The sequence below is a fragment of the Microdochium trichocladiopsis genome, assembly GCF_020744255.1.
Source record: "Microdochium trichocladiopsis strain MPI-CAGE-CH-0230 chromosome Unknown B0I36scaffold_8, whole genome shotgun sequence".
NCBI classification, from domain to species: Eukaryota; Fungi; Ascomycota; class Sordariomycetes; order Xylariales; family Microdochiaceae; genus Microdochium; species Microdochium trichocladiopsis.
Genome location: NW_025763551.1, coordinates 2,193,255 through 2,211,439, shown reverse-complemented (window position 1 = coordinate 2,211,439; position 18,185 = coordinate 2,193,255). Strand labels below are relative to the sequence as shown.

At 55.9% G+C, this 18,185-nt stretch overlaps 7 protein-coding genes across 7 annotated transcripts; 2 read left to right on the top strand and 5 right to left on the bottom strand.

Annotated features, from left to right (window-relative positions):
- Nucleotides 1-1,593: 1,593 nt before the first annotated feature.
- On the bottom strand, nt 1,594-3,238 carry B0I36DRAFT_248918 (uncharacterized protein; the record flags this gene model as incomplete). The annotated part of the gene is made up of 2 exons (XM_046150424.1): nt 1,594-2,851; nt 2,928-3,238. 2 exons carry the CDS (start codon nt 3,236-3,238, stop codon nt 1,594-1,596), a joined length of 1,569 nt encoding a protein of 522 aa, XP_046009575.1.
- A 2,747-nt stretch (nt 3,239-5,985) lies between these two features.
- Nucleotides 5,986-6,823, bottom strand: B0I36DRAFT_248540 (uncharacterized protein; the record flags this gene model as incomplete). The annotated part of the gene is made up of 2 exons (XM_046150393.1): nt 5,986-6,484; nt 6,558-6,823. 2 exons carry the CDS (start codon nt 6,821-6,823, stop codon nt 5,986-5,988), a joined length of 765 nt encoding a protein of 254 aa, XP_046009574.1.
- Nucleotides 6,824-7,070: 247 nt separating this feature from the next.
- On the bottom strand, nt 7,071-10,743 carry B0I36DRAFT_330484 (nuclear pore protein 84/107). The gene is made up of 5 exons (XM_046154843.1): nt 10,408-10,743; nt 8,294-10,330; nt 7,934-8,204; nt 7,751-7,869; nt 7,071-7,686 (listed from the first exon to the last, which is right to left on the bottom strand). Exons 1-5 carry the CDS (start codon nt 10,463-10,465, stop codon nt 7,361-7,363), a joined length of 2,811 nt encoding a protein of 936 aa, XP_046009573.1. The 5' UTR covers nt 10,466-10,743; the 3' UTR covers nt 7,071-7,360.
- Nucleotides 10,744-11,219: 476 nt separating this feature from the next.
- On the bottom strand, nt 11,220-11,390 carry B0I36DRAFT_248466 (uncharacterized protein; the record flags this gene model as incomplete). Its single annotated transcript, XM_046150387.1, has 1 exon — nt 11,220-11,390. A coding segment is annotated over one exon (171 nt), but the record flags the coding sequence as incomplete, so codon positions are not given.
- Nucleotides 11,391-12,581: 1,191 nt separating this feature from the next.
- Nucleotides 12,582-12,977, top strand: B0I36DRAFT_248606 (ubiquitin-related domain-containing protein; the record flags this gene model as incomplete). Its single annotated transcript, XM_046150401.1, has 2 exons — nt 12,582-12,809; nt 12,915-12,977. 2 exons carry the CDS (start codon nt 12,582-12,584, stop codon nt 12,975-12,977), a joined length of 291 nt encoding a protein of 96 aa, XP_046009571.1.
- Nucleotides 12,978-13,843: 866 nt separating this feature from the next.
- On the bottom strand, nt 13,844-16,490 carry B0I36DRAFT_376140 (uncharacterized protein; the record flags this gene model as incomplete). Its single annotated transcript, XM_046160426.1, has 2 exons — nt 13,844-16,338; nt 16,403-16,490. The coding sequence occupies 2 exons, from the start codon at nt 16,488-16,490 to the stop codon at nt 13,844-13,846; spliced, it is 2,583 nt and encodes an 860-aa protein (XP_046009570.1).
- A 412-nt stretch (nt 16,491-16,902) lies between these two features.
- On the top strand, nt 16,903-18,028 carry B0I36DRAFT_330473 (uncharacterized protein). Its single transcript, XM_046154842.1, has one exon. The coding sequence runs from the start codon at nt 17,322-17,324 to the stop codon at nt 17,910-17,912; it is 591 nt and encodes a 196-aa protein (XP_046009569.1). The 5' UTR covers nt 16,903-17,321; the 3' UTR covers nt 17,913-18,028.
- Nucleotides 18,029-18,185: the final 157 nt, after the last annotated feature.

The following is an 18,185-nucleotide window of genomic DNA, read 5'->3' as shown; positions in this document are numbered from 1 at the left end:
GAGCCAGAATAATGACAAAGCTTCAACGACTCCTTCAGGAGCCAGACCAACGCATCCTGTCTCTCTCGGGCAGCAAGCCCAGCAAAAGAACCAGCAGCAGCACCGTCTCCACAGCAGGTCTTCGGGCAGTTCGATCACAAATCATCAAGGTGCCGGTTCACCACGTTTTGGGACAGGCCCGCACGGAAGTCCTCCCATGTTGTCTGCGCACACCGACACCTACGATGATCGATCCACATTATCACACGGTGGCGCTTCCGGCCCACCACAAGGAACTCCTTTGGCACCGGCAATCGAAACAGATCTCTATCGGCCAAACGGGGCAGAAGTTTCTTCTGGTCATGAACCTAACGCGCTTCAAAATCTGGCTCACTCTTTCGGGGATTTCTCCGACTCGCACCTGTTTGACCTGCAGGGTTTAGGCCACACGAACGGACATAACGGATTGCAGATCAATAGCTCGACATATGACCTCCATTTGGGAGACGAGGCGACATTGCAAAGAACTGGGAGAAATTCTGGACATTCTAGCTATTCCGCCCCCTCGGATATGAATAGTTTCATGGCGCATGCCAGTCTTGCGCCAGGTAACCACCAAAATAGGTGGCACGCGTAACGATCACGAGTTCTACGACGTAATGAAATATCCAATATACAACAGAGGTCAACAATTGCATATGAGTGGATCTATTTATTGCGATCAAATATCCACGATCGAACGTGATTGCTGAACTACGTCAATTAAGTCTTGCGAGACTTGGAAGGATCCGTCCGTCGGTGGAACTCCCGCGCTCTCTGGTATTTTTCCATCAACAGCTTGACGATTTTGCCTTTGGTGACTGTTGAAACAACCCCGGCAGCATTGGCCTCCATGCCTTATGCCTTATACGTGATGGCGTGACTCTATGAGATGAGTGAGAGCATGGATGTCCAGGGGACGGAGCCAATGATTATTGACGGAGCACACGAGCAGAGAGCGCGAGAAGGAATGTAGCAGTGTGGACTGTGCTTTTGTTTTTCACCACTGCTAGGAAGTCCTCGAGCTCAGTCCACACGCCCCGACGATAGACACGCATGAACCAAGGCGGAACAATTCAGTGTTTGGCAACTATGGGTGGGAAGTATCGCTACTGCGATAATGTTTATTGGCTGAAGAAAGGGATATCTCTGATGACAAGTTCGTTGTGCTTGTGATATGAAATCAGTCCACCGGCCGCATCCTTTCCGGCCATATGTAAATGCATACAGGAGGTGCGCCTATACAATGGCGCATCTGACAAAAGAAACCTGCTGCGAGCGCATGTGATAGCCGCCCAGACAAAGAATAACAGGAAGAACGCTTTCATGGGTAAGCCAAAGAGCGGCTCAAAAATGTAACGAGATTGCTCCAAACCCCTTGAACTCCGACCAACTCGCTGAAAATGTGGCCATGACAGAAAACTAGTCCCCAACAGAAGTGTGCCGTGAGGAACGCCGGATAGGTTTGCCTGTGCCGACAGATCTATATTGCGCTCTGGTCTTTCTTTTTCGAATTCGATAGTAGAATGCCGACACATGGCAAGAAAAAGGGGCAGTAGAAGCACCTGGCTTGCCTTACTCAATTGGATCCTCCTCGATGGCCTCCAGTGGGGGTCGCACAGAGTCCGGTGCTGCTTGCCCGTACCACCAAGCGTCCTCCTCGGCGGCGCCGTCTTCGCGAATGAGCTCAAGAAGAACTTGCGCGTTGCGCTTGATATCTTCTGGTCGCGAGACAATCTGTCGTTGCGCAATCAAGGCTTCCGCAGTTGGAAGCCAGATTTGTTGCAAAAGTGGAAGCTCGGGAAGAAGTAGTCGCAGCTGATCGCGCGACAATGGACCCATGGGCATTCCGGCTAGTAAGCTGGAATCGAATATGGTGCTGTCCCACACACTAGAAGCCGATGCATCACTGTTGCGGCGAGCCGCATCCGATCCTCGGCGGAACCTGCCAGAGGTCGGTATCTCTGATCCTTCTCGAATGTCTCCGATATGCATGTTGGAGAATTTGCGACCAAGAGACATGAATCGCCGTGGCTTAGTGGCTGGCTCGGCTGGCTCGCGCATAATGGAGGTGAACCAGTTGTCTATCGCCCCACGCCGCGAATTGTAGCCCTTGATTTCCCAGAACTTTTCGACTTGTCGCATGCCTCCAACACACATGGCTGCCACGTACACGTTATCTGAGGGAGGGTCCTTCAGGTAACCACGAATAGACCGCTCTAGCCGGCCAGCGTATGAAGGCGGGCGCAGCCGGCGGCAAAAGGATGATACGACAAGCGGAAAAACCTGGTGAACACGTAATAGTGTTTGGTCGTCGTACATGTTCATGATTCTAACCTCAATTGGGTTCATTGTATACGGCTCATGGGCAAGTCCGTGACCGTGCTCTTTGATGTAGTCCAGGTGTAGGGTGCGGTAGGTTTCGAAGAAGTGGAACATTGTGAATAGAAGAGGGATCAACCTTCGCCGCATGCGCTCGTTCTGTGGCGCAAATTCAAGGCGTTGTGCCTCTGTCTCCCTGAGGAATATCTCCTTCGTCACACGCTCGGATATGAGGAAGGCCAATTTTGCGGCCACGTGTAAACGATGCCATATGCCGCAGAGGTAGTGCAGCCGGATCTCACTGGGCTGAGTGACGGGGTATAAGCGCTTGGCGTATGCTGGTACGTGATGTTCGAGGTGATAGCGAGCGATGGGCAGCTCATTCGTGGTGATCATGGTATGCCACGCCCTTGAAGCGGTGCGCAGGCTCAAAACATCTGATAACGGAAGGGCGGCGATGACTTGTATCTGCAGCTCGTTTGGTAGCGCAAGAAATAGTTGGTCGAAGGTTCTGAAGCGGCGAAAAGGGTTAGCATATGACAACATGCACCTGCACCCAGATTGATCGTTTGAGGAATAGGACGAACCTCTGGGGTTTGAGGATGGACTCGGTCGACAGCCGTCGGATATCATGCTCGACAGACGAACGTGACGGTAATATCGAGCGGAAGCTGAAATTGTTGCGGCGTTTTTCGGCCTTGTGAGAATCATGACCGGCATGCTCTGGAGACCGAGAGCGTGCCTGGATGGGAAGGATAAATGTGGACGACGACTGGGCTGAGGCATCGAGGGAGTGATGAGCCACATTTTCGTGGGCGCCATCCTTGACCTCGCTGAGCCTCTTGAGCTTATCAAAATAGCGCTCCGAGGCGAACTCGGGCGCATGTTGGGTATCCATGGTGGTGACTGCGAATCACGCGAGCCGGCCGCACCAGCAAGGACGGTCGTGATGCCAGTTCACGGGAAAATGGCAGTGCTGATGGAGCTCGACGACGGGAGGCGTACGTCGGACTACGCAGAGGCGGAGGCGACGGAAATGGCAACGCGGGAGCGCAGCGGCAGCATTATTGGAACATGAGGGCGACGCGGTGTGGGTTGCTGCTGAGTTGCTGCTGCTGTCTGTTGTGGTGCAGGTATGATGAGCAAGGAGCCGGAGAATAGACAACGAGTGACCGGGGTGAGCGTTTCGAGCGTGAGGCAGCTGTGTTTGCGGCGTCGATGGCGGAGGGAATGTCGTCGCGGGAGGTCAGGGCGCTAGGTGGCGCGGTGATGGTGCTGTAAGTTGTGTGGTATGAGGGTGGCGGTGGTGGTGGTGAAGGGAACAGTGGGCAAGGAGGCAGTGAGAGCGCGGAGCGCTGGGCGGACAGGCGGCGGAGGTGGACGAGTGCTCAGAGCAGAGTGCCCGGGACGGGCGTGAGAGCGCACTTTGACACGGGCGGGCAGAGTGGGGGCGCTTACCTGGGAGAGCAAGACTGGCAAATCGGGCCTTGATTCCTTGCGAGGGCGCCGCAGAGGGGCCGAGGGAACCCAATTGGCCCGAGCATCAGCCGTCGGGAGGTGCCCCCGCGTCGAGCAGTCGAGACGCTGTGGCCTGGGGACAGTGCGTGCGGCCTGGCCAGGACGGCCCAGCCGGCTCGGATGGCCGCGGGAGCGGCGTACAGTGCGGATGACGACGGCCTGGCTGCTGATTGGCTCTGCCCAGGCAAGCCCCGCTGCGGCCCTTGGCGCACCCCGGCCTTACTACGGCGCGGGCTGCACACTCCGCCTCCAGCGTTGCAGCACTCCGACACCACCTTACAAAAGCAGGCAAGCTGGGGCCGCTGGTGCGCTCTCCTCCACGGCCGCCCACAAAGGGTCCTTCTCCTCTGCCGAGCCTGCCACGCCATGCCACGCCTCGCCTGGGGCCGCCGGCCGTCCCTCGGCGGCGCTATGCGCACTCTCGCAGGCTCTGCACCGCGACATGACATGATGGCCACCATTTCCCTCCTCACGGGCACGTGGAGCCACATCACCACGGCCCGGCTCCTTCCTCTGCCTCGTCATCCACGCTCACAAATCATGGTCGGCGAAAGCATGTAATTATCGATAATTAGGCACAGCTCGGCGATGGAGGCCCTGGTCGCCAAGCCGTGCCCTGCCTGACTCATGCCCGTAGCTAAATCAAACCCCAGACTGTGGTGGACGGCATCACGGCTTGGTACACTGTGGTCTGCTGTCTAGTCAGGTCTGGTCAAGTCTGGCTCGAACCAAAAGGTCTTCGCGCGCCTTATCTATGGCGACATATCACATGTGACGTGATGCACGAGAGAGTCTCAGTGGGCGCAACAACATGCACCTGTGCAGCACAGAACTGTCTTCGTTCAGCGTGCCTTGCGCTAGGACAATCCACCCTGCGGCATGACCTCCGGCCGTGACAAGTGGCAAGTCCAGCAGAACTCATTCACAGCGAGGAAACTCCATGGCCACGACTCTGCTGGCAAGATCGGCAGTAGTGCAGGCCCCGAGATCCGAGCTTGGAGTAGTTTGCTCTCCCTCCCCACTATCCTTCATAGCCGCACACTCACCCTGTTTCCTGCGACGAGTGTTGCGACATCAAACTAGGATAGCACATGTAGCTATCAACGGTAAGCTATGGCCGGTACTTTTGGAAAGTACAGTACTTCAAGTCAGCAGATGATGCGCCAGCGAGAGGCCTGGCCGTATCTATGTCGGCGCGAAGACAAGTCGGCCCGAATGGATCGGCGGCTCTTTGAGCTACGGCCAGATGAGCTTTCTTTTGGCTGTCTCCATGATAACACATCATCCTTTGAAACATAATCATGCCATCAAAATCATGTTTCTCATGCCTCTCGTATGATAGCACCTACATGCGTGCTTGCAATAATCGGATGTAGACAATGTCACAAGGCAAAGCCGTTGAGAGGACTTGGGTCAGGTTTACAATCGTTGGCCAGGGATACGCCTTCGTCACGTCATGCGATTAGGTTTACAGCTGACGAACACACCGGCACTGCTTCGTATCATCGGTCAACGACCGACATGCCTATGGTGGGATGTTTCCTCCTGTTTGGTCCATCTCTAACTTGGAAACGGCCACCATGCGGGCGTCATGCGGGACGGCCTCGCAGACCAGCACCGTGACAAGACCTCAGCTCAACCAGGCTCCCTCCAGCTTCTGCCCCGATTCAACCATTGCCATGACCGAACGTGGCCGAGATCGCAAGGACGGATGTGGGCAGCCGAAGTTCGGGAGCGAATGCATCCTGGTGTACCCACGAACTGATGAAAGTTCCGTCTATGAGGACCTGGGCAACAGCGCCACGACAAGGTAGAAAAAAAGTAAGTTGAACGATCAGATAGGCGCGGATGATTGTCTCAAGCCGCAAAGCTCTGTTGACCGGCAATGGCGCGCAGCATATGTCCCTTGCAAATGCGGTCGTATGCCTTACGAGGCCAACGAGCGAGTTGATGGTTGACCTGCCACTTTGTCTTTCCTTGTAATGACCCTCCCTGAACGAGTGTCGCCTGTTTGGACTATTTGTCGCATGCCAAGGGTTGCTAAAGGATGCCACAATGATGCCGTGAGAGGGAAGGGCGAGAATGTCCACCTGCAGTAAAGTGCTCGTGGCCCGCTATCGCTTGATCTCACCGCCACCCGCCGACGCGCCGTTCATTCCATCTCTCCTTGCGCTCCTGCCGCAGGTAGTAAAGCTTCTTGGCCTCGCGGTACTTGCGGACCCAATCGAGCGTCTCCCGCTCTGTCGCCAGGCCGCTGCCATCACCTTCCAGAAAGCTCTCCTCCATGGCCTGGCAGATCATTTCCTGCTCCTGGAGGCTTTGCATGAGCTGCTGGTAGAGAGATGGTGCAGCAAAGGGCTCTAGTGCATGGTCCATCTCCGCCTGCTTCTGGCGCCACTGCCTCTCAAGCGCGTGTGTAGACAGTAGCTGTGCCTGTGTTGATGACCTTTGGTGCGTCAAACGAGTTTCCAGCTCGAGCAGATGGTTCGCTAACCCAATGTTCTCGTCCAGTGCGGCCAAGAGAGCTTCGTCAGTAGCCGCCAGGGACGGATGGACTGCAGACGATGCGCGCGTGAGAGTCTGCAGCAGGTTTGGATTCCCAAGGATCTCAGCAAGGTCTTGCTTACTGTTTCCAACGTTAGCCAATGGGTTCTCATAAGCGCCCAAGCAAGTTGATATGCCTTCCGATTGGGACTTACGACTTATCTTCAAGCACCTTGGGCAGCCACTTGTCACCAGGGTCAGGAACAACAGTTTGAACGGCGGGGCCGGCTCTTGAAGGCGCCGGGATGAGTCCAGATGCATCTCCATGGCTGTACCGGCCACCATCCACAGAGCTCAGAATCCCTTCGGGGATGGGCGAAGGTCGTGGTGGTGTGCCTGAGGCAGGTGTGCTTAGCCTGGACACATCATGGCTGGTGGGCTTGGGAGGCAGGACAGGTGGCGGCGGTGTGGGCGTGTACATGGCCATCAAAGATTGGAAACCGGAATGCGTGGGATGATATTGGCCTCGTCTTCGATGAGAGGTGTGATCTGGCAGGCTCGACGAATTCCCCTACCATTCACTGATTGATGGTGGTCTGGAACGAGTTCAAAGTCCTGGCCGTTCCCTGGAAGCCTAACACCCCACAATGCCGATAGCTGATCCCCACACATGCCAAGGGAGATAGCCTTCGCGGCACTTGCGCTACGTCACAGTATTGTCCCGGTCATCATCAATTTATTATATCGTTGTTCACAATATAGACTCGCTCCGCTGCCCTTGCAAAATACGTGTTATACTCGGGACAATCATTCTTCGTTCTTCAAGCGATCCGCCATGCCATGTCGTAGTGCCAAGCTTCCCGACCTCGTGGCTTTTCCATGCTCTCCTTTGCCGGCCGACAAACCGAAGGGAGCCACAACTTCAATTGCGCAAGTCTAGTATTAATGCACGCAACTTGACCAGGACGTGCAGCTTCTAGTAGATCTTCTTCCCACCAAGGACGAGTTCGCTATCTCTTCACCGTCTTACTGTCCACAGCTCCCGAGTCCAACCCATCTCACGCATCCTCTTACTACCGCCTCCAGATCCCTTCTTGTCGCCACCGCTGATAGCAAGGGCCTTGCTGCAGTTCGCGAAGCCTTCAACAATTTCTTTCATGCGACCGCATTTCATGAGCACGTCCTGCACATCCGCGTCCTTTCTTGCTATCGTTGCCGCAAGCTCCATGCACTCTAGGAGGTTGTCGCGAGATAGGCTTGTGCCTGCGAAGTGCAGCACGCTCACGTAGCCAATGACTACTTCAGGGATGTATGCCTCGCGAAGACCAGAGTAGTCCTCGTCCACTGTCAAAGAGGGTCAGTGCCTTACGAATTGACAGCAATCCAGGCTGGAGACGTGAGATCTTACCTTCAATGCTCTCCATCAGCCACTGGTTCAATACAGGTTGAATGAAGCTCTTGACTTGTTTCACAGATTCGCCCACCTGGGCCCAGAATTCTCGATTGAGCTTCATTTCCTCGGTCGATCTGTAAAAAAGGGCTCTCGGTTAGTGTCTGACTCTGGATTCGAGGAGAAGGGTTATAGACATACTCTCGCGCCAAACCTTCGCTGGAGGCGACGGTTTCCATCGCATCCAGTGTCCTTACAAGACACTCCATTTCGAAGAAGTTACGTGCGGTGACGATGTCATCATCATTAAGTTCGCTATCTTCCAAGACACCGTTCGAGGCGCTCAGGCGAATCTCCTCGAACCATGAAATGTCTTTGTCGTCGGACACGTTGACGCCAGCCTTCCTCTGGAAGATGGCAGAACAGGGCACACGATCAGCCAGTGCACGAGCGGCATGAAGGTTAAAGCTCCCTGTACACAGGTTAGACTCTCAGACTAGGTGATGGGGGTTTGCTATCGAAAGGACAAAGTGAGGGTGAGAGCGCGGAGTATGAACTTACTAAGAAACCGCTTGTAAATGGCAGTTCCGAAATGGAAAATCTCGTCCCATAAGCCGTCAACAAGCAGGAACCACTCCAGTGACTGGATGAGTTGTTCATCAACGTCGTTCAGTTGATCAGGGAGCTCGCCAAAGAAGTCCGGCTTCAGCGGCCGGCCATATTTCAGTGACGGAGGCTCAGACAGGAAGATAGACAGTCTACCCAGCGCCGGTCCTTGGGTTTCAACATCTAGAGGGTGCTGTTGCAAGAGAGACGAGGGCTGGAACACGACAAACTTGGCGATGTCCATGCCCAGCTTCTCCATGATTCTGAGCAGCATCTGCCGTTCGTTGGTGTCGTCCACCTTGCTGATGTTCCTGCTGAGTGTGAAGAACGCTCGTTCACCCTGCAGTTTCGCACAATACAGGGGAATGAGCTCGACCAGCTTGTTCAGCCGCAGGGCGCTTACGTATGCTGATAGGACATTCTCCTGGGCCTTCCGCCGATCTGTTGACTGTGTCAACCTGGTGCCTTGCAGTTCTTCCAAACTGGACACTATGAGGAAGACGTGAGCGAGCAGTCGCAGCCCATCGTGATTGTCAAGAGATAAGGAGGTAGCGGCACCATGTGTACTCGGGGCGCCAAAGCTTGGAATGAGGGCCGAGGGACCATGTTCGTTGGCTTGTTGGCCCAGCGCCAAGCCAAGCTCAAAGATGTGTTGGTCTAACTTGTGGGAGATTATGGCGCCCTGGAGGGCCTTTATCGGGCTCCCAGCTTCTGCAGAGGTCTTGGGATTGGTCTGCAGAGCTGAAACAAGACGTTCTGCTGCCGAAGCAGCATCGCCGTGGAACTGAACGGCATTGAAGGAAGGGAGAGATTGTGTGATGGATGCCGTGGCATCTGTGGCGCAGCGATTCATCATGAATGCGTCAAATTGTGCTCGAAGGAGCGCGTTATAGTGGGCGAAGACGTGGTCGTCCCAGTCGTCACATATCTTCTCAACACTCGGAATGTCACCGGACAAGATACCGTATACTGCGCGTTCATGATCGTCTGTGCCACCTTGCCGCGCCAGCGCGAAGCATGTGCGGCGCCACAGTAGAGCTGACAGCGGATCTTGCGCGGAAGTTCGTTCGCTCCCTGCCCTCGCCAGTGGCATAGCCGACATACTGACGGCTCTCCAGACCTCGGTTCGCTCGACACACCAGTCTCGAATCTCGTCCATGCTGCGCCCACGCCGTAGCAAGTGATAGCAGCCCAGCCAGATTGCCCGCTCGAAATAGGCGTCTTGTGGCTCAAGTTTTCGACCCTGCCTTGTGGCAACGTCTGGGTCTAGTTGGGTAACCAGAGGGTCGGCCCCATTGGAATCAAGCAATTGACTCCCTTCGCTCGCGTGAGGATCCAAGGGTCCGGCGTACCCGGTTGCGCTTTTGTGTAACTTGATAGCAGATCGGGTATGCAACCACCCAAAGGCAATAATATCGCCACGATCGGCTCTTTGCTGGTACTCTTTGACAAGCTCGTCAATGTCCAATTTTGTCGTGTCCGCGTGGCTTTGGAGGGATTCGAGTACGGCCTTGCGCTCTTGTGCCAGCGTGTCAGTTTCGATGAATTCTTGCCATAAATCGGCGGTGCTGCGGAACCGCGAAGAGTCGCGACGAAATGACTTGTTCACTTCGCTGCGGTGAGCGAAGCGAAGCGGCAGCAGGCGCCTAAGCATGTCCCATGTCTGCGCCTCGAGCTCCCAGTGTTTGAGCTTTTGCTGCCTTTGGGCCATGTCTTGGGCATCGGCACCCTGCTCCATTTCGTCGAGATCCATCGAGTCTTGGCTGGAGGCGTCGTCCAAGCGATGACGGGCATGCTCGGAGGAGCTGCGCAAGGACTGGCGCAGCATGTGAACCCTCTCGGCGGCATACTGGTAGTAAGTGTCGACGAGGAGCAGGATCTCGGTGCGCTTCTCTGTCGGCGAGCGTCTCGAAACCGACAGCAGATCCAGTGCTTTGGCAAAGCGTTCGGCGTCATGGGCAAAGTCGTCGCCAGAGTCACTCTCGATCGAATCTGGTTAGCAGCAATGATAACAGTTAGCATGACTACGTGGAGCCGGACAACACAAGAAATAGCTAGAAATCAATCACCAATGGCGCTGGTGGCAGCAGCACTAGCCTTGCGGCTGCGAGTGCGAGGAGGCGCCATCCTGCTTCTTTGTGTTGCTCGCGTTTGAATCAGGCCGGTGAGCTTGTGAGCTGCATCGTCAGGCAAGGCTGGCGGGCCTGGATCGGGTCTCGGTCTCGGCCCTGTCGGGCAAGATGTCTGAGCGCGAAGTTTCTGGCTCGTCGGGGTGTGATGTTTGTTGTTTGATGGACCGCAGTGAGTTTGTGTCGTGACAAGGTCGGCTGCTGTTGTTAGGCGGCGCCGGCCACAATGCAGAGAAGCGGACAAACGCGGTCGTTGGCTAGGCGCGCAAAGTTACAATGGAGACAACATGGAAGAGGCAGAGGCTCCTGCGACAGGGCGAGCTGCAGCGGGTCTGCAAGCTGGAGCTCGGGCGACGCCCTTTGATTGGTGGTCAGGCTCCATGCTGCGAGTGCGTGTACCTGCACGCCCGTGGCTGGCGTTCTCAGTACAGCGCATGGGCCCGGGTGGGGACTGCGCTGTTCTGGCATAAAAACTCTGCCCGCATGCACATGGTTTGGGCTTTTGTTTCTCTTTCCTCCTCATCATTGAATCGGCATTCATATTAGAGTCTCGGGACGAACCACATCTTTCCATGTTTGTCCAGATCCATCGAGGTCTCCTGCGTGCTCAATGATCGCCAAGATCGATTCTGCTCTCCATCAATGTGACCTGTCTCTCCCTGTAGAGGTCTACGCGATCACGGATGAGTGGTACATGCTTATGCTCCGTGGTGTCTTGTAGAACGCGGCTACACGCTTGCCATTTCCTCTTGTTAATCCTTCTGCCTTTGTGCCAGCTTCAGCCTGAGGAGGCTCGGCTTTGGACAGCTGACGGTGCGCGCTTCATCCCCGTTCTTCTTGTAGAACGCTTCGCAGCAGTCGTACAGCGCATCGATCAGATGTTGGCATCGCGACTCGTTGTAGGAGTTCTTGGTCAGGCAGTCTATGTGTCCTCACAGCATGAGTAACTTGATGTGGTTTCAGGCAGGCTGGACCCAAGTCTTTGCACTCACCCTGGATTGCGCACTTCGTGATCAAAGTCAGAGAATATAAGATGAGCATAAATACGGATCGCCGGGAGTTGCGCTCGACTTACAGCGCGAGGATGACACGGCGGCTTCGCCTGAATATCGTCTTCTGCGCCCTACAGATGAGCGCGTTAGAGCCGTTCTGATGCTTGTGGACGGATCATATGCAGTCCAGAGGCGCGTCGTGGAGGGTATATCTGACCATTGTCTTGAATTCAAATGGGCAGCCCTTTCAATGCAACGGAGCAAGGCAACACGCGGGGGTCGAGCAGGTGAGTCGCCGGTGGTTTGTATGTGAGAGAGCCTGTTGAGCAGACGTGATTTTCAGCACCCTGGCGAAGCAGGGAAGAATGCACCCAGAGGGCGCGATGACCCGCTCGATACTGGCTGGCCACCTGTGATTGTGATGTAATGCACCAGCGAAGCGATTTACTACCACGAGAGCCTAAAGTCACCACGACACTACGTTGCAGATTTAGCTTGCCGTGTCGGGCTAAGAGAGGGTTCACTCATTCTCTTGTCCTGGATCGGTTTCTCTGTGTCTATACTTCCAGATCCAGATGATGACCGGCTCTAGCTATCCATGCCGTGGTCTTTCCTACCCCGAGATGTGTTTTGCACTTCTGAATTCGAGGATGCTCCAAGCGAGAGACTGACGCTGGGCCGCAGGTTCCCAACCTGGTGCATGGGGTTGTGGGTCTCGAGGGTGGCCTAGCACTTGAGCGCCTGGGCAACGAGCGACCCTCGGGAAGGCAGCCCCACCACCGCCACTCGATGTCGCCGTTGTGAAGGCTTTCGTGACGACGGCAAAGGCCAGCACCGCCAAGCTGTGTTTGTCCACCACGCCAACCTTGCATCTCAAGCCCTCGCGCCTGTCGCCATCTATACGATCCCACAACGCAACGCAGATTGGTAAGTCTCCTACCCGTGGTCGCCACATACGTGGTCGCTCTTCGCCAGCCTACACGATGCCGCAGCGTGCGTCTTCGTCCCGTCACAGCGGGCCCTTCTCTTGCTCATTCTCCCACATCACCCCGCCCACGCTGACCATTCCCGTCGCGCTTGCCACAGACACTTCACGATTTCATCAGCGCCCTATATAACGCTATGGCCGACGACGGTACTCCTCAGGGCGACCAGGGCGCTGCCCCGTCGACCGAGCACCTGAACATCAAGGTTACGGACAACAATAACGAGGTCTTCTTCAAGATCAAACGCTCAACAAAGCTCGAGAAACTCATGACAGCCTTCTGCGAGCGGCAGGGCAAGAACCTCCAGTCCGTCCGATTTCTCTTCGACGGCCAGCGTGTCCAGCCCACAGACACTCCCGATGCAGTGAGTTTCCCGCTTGCAGTCTCATGCAGGATCATGCCAAGTCGTGAATCAGGCACGCGTCGCTACTTTTCCTGGATCCTCGCTAATACATACGTCTCTTTCCAGCTCGAAATGCAAGACGGTGATACCCTCGAGGTGCATCAAGAACAGGTCGGCGGGTCGTGCTGAAGTTAGGCTACTGCTGCTATCGCACGGCGCGAGCACATCCGAACACTAGGCCGCACCAGCCGAGGGAAACACGCCAATTTGTTGAATGCGCAGCGTTGTATTTGAGAGTTCGCGTACCCAATTAGGGGCGGACGCATGGGAAACCAGCACGAAGTCATGCGTTGGGAACAAGTCTTTGATACAGGCATCAGCCGAAATATTTCCCAAGCCTTGGCAACTGCAGGTAGCGCAAAGTACGACGGGGCGAGGCACACCCTTTGTTTCTTCGGGCGCATATTGGGATGGGGTTTTTTTTTCCTCCACGAGGCCAGGCGAACCGTTCAGTAGTTTTGGGCAACATGCATGGGCAGACAAGAGTCAAGACTTTGATAGACATGCAAATGCTAGTCCATCGTCGCGCACAGATTCCACCCACCCCATCTTGCAGGCTCTCGTCTAGATCATATACAGTTTCAGAAGCACTTGGACAGCTCACGCGCGGCCAGGCCGTCGCGAGACCATCGCGCAGAGCCCATGTATCGCGCAACACGCCAAGCAAGTTTTGTGACCTGCCTCCAGTACTTCCCACTATCACGCGTGCGAGGCATGCTCGTTCAGTAAAGTCGTGGCTACTTCCGTACTGCCGTGGGCTCCTCACGTCAATTTCATATGGCGATGGTCGTATTGATGCAGGCAGAGGAACTGAGAAAAGGCATAAAATTCAAAACACTCAATCAAGAAGCAAGGCACGCGTGCTAAAATCCTCAAGCCTTCCCAATACTCCTTGCTCCCACGTTCATGTCGTCACAATCGTTCCCACATGTATGCCAAGGACACACCTCAGTCCAAATCCTGGCCGTTCGACACAATCCCACGACTGACCTTTACTACATCTTGAGCTCGCTTGCGCGGCACATTGTGCACAACACGATGTTTTCGCCGCCACGCGACACTGGGAAAATCTGCCCGTCATCAAAGCCGCCATGGCACGTGGCGCACCGGAAACACTCGTCGTGCCACTCCCCCCCGAGTGCCTGGATGTACTGACCGATAACTGCCTTTTTGCAGTTGCGGCACTTCGGCGCGCGCCGCTCCGTCCGCTTGGTTTGGCAATTCACGCACCATGCGTAGCCGTCCTTTTCGATGTGTGTCATGCCCTGCTTAAAAGGATCCCCGCACTCGGCACAGAAAAAGTGACCGTAATGCCAGTGTGCCCCAAGCGCAACAATGTGCTCCCCGAGAATGGACGTTTTGCAGTGCTTGCAGCGGGGTGCGAAGTGTTCATGCCAGTCAAGATGACAGAAGAAGCGGAGACGCTCGTCTCCATCCTCACCCATGGTCTGGCCAGGGGTCTCATCAAGGAGCTCACCGGCTGCCCTCCGCCGAATACGATCAAGACGTTCGGCACGGAAATTGTCGGGTTCCGGACTAATCTCAAGGGCTTCAAGCCGCGTGCCGCATGTATGGCAACGGAAGCACTGAGGGTGGAAACGCTCTTGCGAACCGCCTAGAGCTACGACCTTGCCCTCGATGGGCAGCTGACATTCGTGGCATAAGGCAGTCACCCTAGCAGTGGCGTTCGGCGCCGGCGACCAATGGCTCCTTCTTCGATCGTCCCAACTGTGTGTCTGCTGACTTGGTCCGGTGCGCCTGGTCGGCGTTGGCAGCGGCCTCGCGGAACCCTTTGGTGCTGCCATGCTGACGTGGACGTCACGCGAGCCGTTATTGGTACCGTTGTCATCGTCGGGCGTGACAATGATAGGAATGGTTGGGTTCTTATCAAGTGTCTGGTCGGTACCAAAGCTCTCATCTCCTGGCAACACGATTGTGGGAACCGGTGGAGAGGTATCGCCCACTATGATGGCTGGAATAGAAGACTTAGGGTTGGCTTCTATGCGAATACTTGGGATGGGAGATGAGATGGCCGACTGCTTTTGCGGGGTCGGCAGAGCATCAATGTGCGGTGTAGTCGTGATAGTAGGGACGGTCGGCTGTGACTGCGGCCCCTGCGTTTTCGGTCCGAGCTCGACAGGGACGGGCACGGCGACTTCTGGCCTCGAATCAGTACCCTGCTCTGGGGCCTTCCAGTTCTTGTCAAAGCTTACGATGGGGCGTCCGGGACTATCGCTGACCGCAGACGGCGTCGGAAGTTTGGCACTCCGATCCTGTAGACGCATGGTGGTGGCCTGTCGGATGTCGTCGCCACGGATCTCAATTCCATTTTTCTTGGGAACCTCATCCGTGACCTGCTTATTGCGACGGTCGAATGGGCTGTTGGTCGTGTATCCCGCATTGCGCGACTGGGAGGGGGGGTTCTTGTGTATCTCCCTTCTCGACCACAGCTTGAAAGCTGAGGGCGGGGCTGTCGTGGCCCGTGTTGGGGCGACAGCGGCTTTTATGGCGGTGGGAGCAGCGGTAGTGGCATTACCCTGGTTTGGTTTCAGAGGATCCTCAGACGCGAGGACTCCCCGTGATTGGTCTTTTTCGTAGGTGTTACTCTCGGGCTCTTCCCAAATCTGGTCTCCGGAGAACGGTTTCTGGATCTCCCCACTAATATTACGCTTGAGGCTACTGCGACGGCGCTGGCTCGATGTGCGTCGTCCTGTCCTTTCCAGAGCACCGTAAGATTTGGAGCTGGAGTGTTCGTCGGCTGTATCGCGAGAATGCTCTAAGCTGCCCCGGCTGTTGTCGGGGCTCGCTCTGCCATCGCTTCCGGATGAACTGCCTGAGACTGAGCGGGTGCGATCTCTCGCCAAGCCGGTCGCCACGATATCTGTACCGTATCGGCCGGCACTAGCGGCTCGAGCATGGGCATAGCTGTTCTGGCGCAGGTGAGACTTGTAGGCATAAGGAGCACCTGGCTGTGGGGGCTTCACCCCATTCTGGTGTCGCCAGACGAGCTCGGCAGCTTCGTCGAGGGCTGCAGTATAAAGCCGAGTCTCGTCCGTGGCATCTTCTGAGGGCTTCTGGTCCTTCAGGTCCATGTCGACCATGGCTTGGCGCAGAGAGACGGCTTCCTCCTTCTCCATCCACCGCTGGCCGCGCTCGATGTATGTGGCACTCGGAACCACTTGGCCTGGTTTGAGAGGGGCGACAGATTTGTCGGGGTAGTAGTCGCGCGTAGAGGTCGACATGGCCGAATAGCGCGAGGCCATGGACCCAGATAGGCTAGGCCGGCCGGAGGGAACTCTGGGCTCGGCAGGCATTGTCTTTGGTAGAATGGGCAGCGATTTCTGCGAGGCAATTGAAGCAGCACCGATAGATGGTCGGCTAGGAGCTGGGCGCTCGGATTCGTGGCGCGGAAGTGAAGTTGAAGAGGGCGGCGGGCGGGCACCGGCGGGCCTGGCCTGGCGAGAATCGCGCAGGCTGGCAAGGTATGCCGCTGCAGGATGAAGGAGATGAGCCACAGCTGGACACCAAAGCACTGAGGCGGGACTGGGACTCACCGAACTGGTCGCTAGTCATGTATGAAGGCGAGGGCGGTGTCACCTTCCTGGCGGAGGACCGCTCCTTTGAGCGACCGCGGGAAAGCATGATTTGGATGGAAGCAACCGGGCGATGGTTCTATGTTGTTTGGCACAGGGACGATGACAATGTTGACGTTGTGGCGGAGGGTATGGAGGTGCGGCATTGGTTGGGACAAAGGCATTCTGTTTAAGAAAGACGAGGGTGAGGGAAGGCGGCTTGGAGGCGACGGCCATCAACAAAAGCGCAGCGTGAATTGAGTCAACACTTAATGATGGAGGTGGAGACGGCGACCTTGTCGTCTAGGTCTTGTTGTCTTGGCCGGGGTCAAGAGCGCCGGGGCCAGGGCGCGATGTCATTGGCCATGAGCCCCAACGTACCTGTTGACCAGGCAATGAGGCGGCCTAGCCTGCTCTCCCCAAGGTCCACCCCTTCTTCACATGCCCGTGCATTACACTTCGCAGTCCGCTCAACACGGAGATGGGGTAGGGATTGAGGCACCAGGCGATCAGTGCATGCAATCTACGATTATGGAGATAAAGCATGGCCCGACAGCAGCACGGTGACTCACGCGTGGCGCAGTCGAGTATGCTGTCACCTTGTGCAGAATCATGCGTTATGCTATCATTGTAGGATTGCGCTGTCTCTTGTACCTCTCAGGCATTCGATGTGTTGCGACGCAACTCCCACTTGCCATTTCGAGGCCTTCTAGGCTCAATGTCAGATCCAATCACGTCGTGGCTTAATTAACTCGGCCCGCCGGCTACTTCCTTAATCGTCGACGCGTGTTCTCAGCCGATCTTTCAGGCACCATCGGTTCGAGATTGTTCTCTTCTCACTCTCCTGCCACCCTGACCATTCTGGGCGTCGCTTGCCACGAAGTTGGAGGCGAGCTGTTGCATGGCGTGGAGGATACGAAGACATCGCAGCCGGCACTTGTACTGCCCGGTCCGGAAATGTGGCTGTGACGCGGCAAATGTCCACAGGACATGGCGAGGCAAATGGACTTCCACTGCGTTTGCATGCCTCGGTGGGCAGCGCATTCAGGCTCAGCTTCAACGCTCAAGTCCGCTACCTACTTCTTTGCTACTCTTCAGACTGGTGCACAATCATGGTCATTGGGTCAAGGACGGCAATTGGAGTGATTGGCGAGGAGTAGTGAACCGCTGGCACAGGCAGGTCGAGACGATTAAAATGAGGATTTCCGCGCAATCTCGAGCAGTCATGTCAAGACGCTCGCAGCGGCATGTTCCTCGCAGTATTTGTGAGACAGCTGTTGCACGTTTTTCTCCAATCATCAGCATGTCTCATCTCGAGAAGGTTCCGCTTCGTGCTCAATGCCGTCAGGCGTCTCTCGTGACCAACTTCTTCCGGCTTCGTGGGACATGTGTACTACCTTTTTGTGACTGCGTATGTATAATTGAGATCACGTCACCTGCACAGCCTGAGTCGCATCTCGTCCGTCTACGTCAAGTACAGATCAAATTGTGAGCAGTCCCGTACTGATCTGCGCCGTAAACTGAGTTGTGCGTGGCCTTGGAGCAGACGTCTTGCCTACCATCGCAAGAGATAGAGGCCCACTATACCAAAGTGCTTGCGAAATAAGTCAATCTAGGCCAGCCGGTGTCGGCACCCAGGTCGTTCCGAGTTTGTGCTCTTACGTACATGGACCCCGACCTTGGCGGTCATGGCCTTGGCGCCGGGGCTTCATACCCCTGGGGCAGCACCCGGCTTTCCGGTCCGGGCCCGCCTCCGTTGTTGAAG

Bases quoted from the DNA above. Each gene is read 5' to 3' on its own strand.
- B0I36DRAFT_330484 (XM_046154843.1), bottom strand. From the start codon at position 10,465: ATGGCGCCTCCTCGCACTCGCAGCCGCAAGGCTAGTGCTGCTGCCACC. The intron at 7,870-7,933 runs GTATGTCTATAA...CCTTTTTTACAG, and splicing joins AGCGAAGGTTTGGCGCGAGA to ATCGACCGAGGAAATGAAGC. The intron at 7,687-7,750 runs GTAAGATCTCAC...CCTCTTTGACAG, and splicing joins GCTGATGGAGAGCATTGAAG to TGGACGAGGACTACTCTGGT.
- B0I36DRAFT_330473 (XM_046154842.1), top strand. From the start codon at position 17,322: ATGGCGTGGAGGATACGAAGACATCGCAGCCGGCACTTGTACTGCCCG.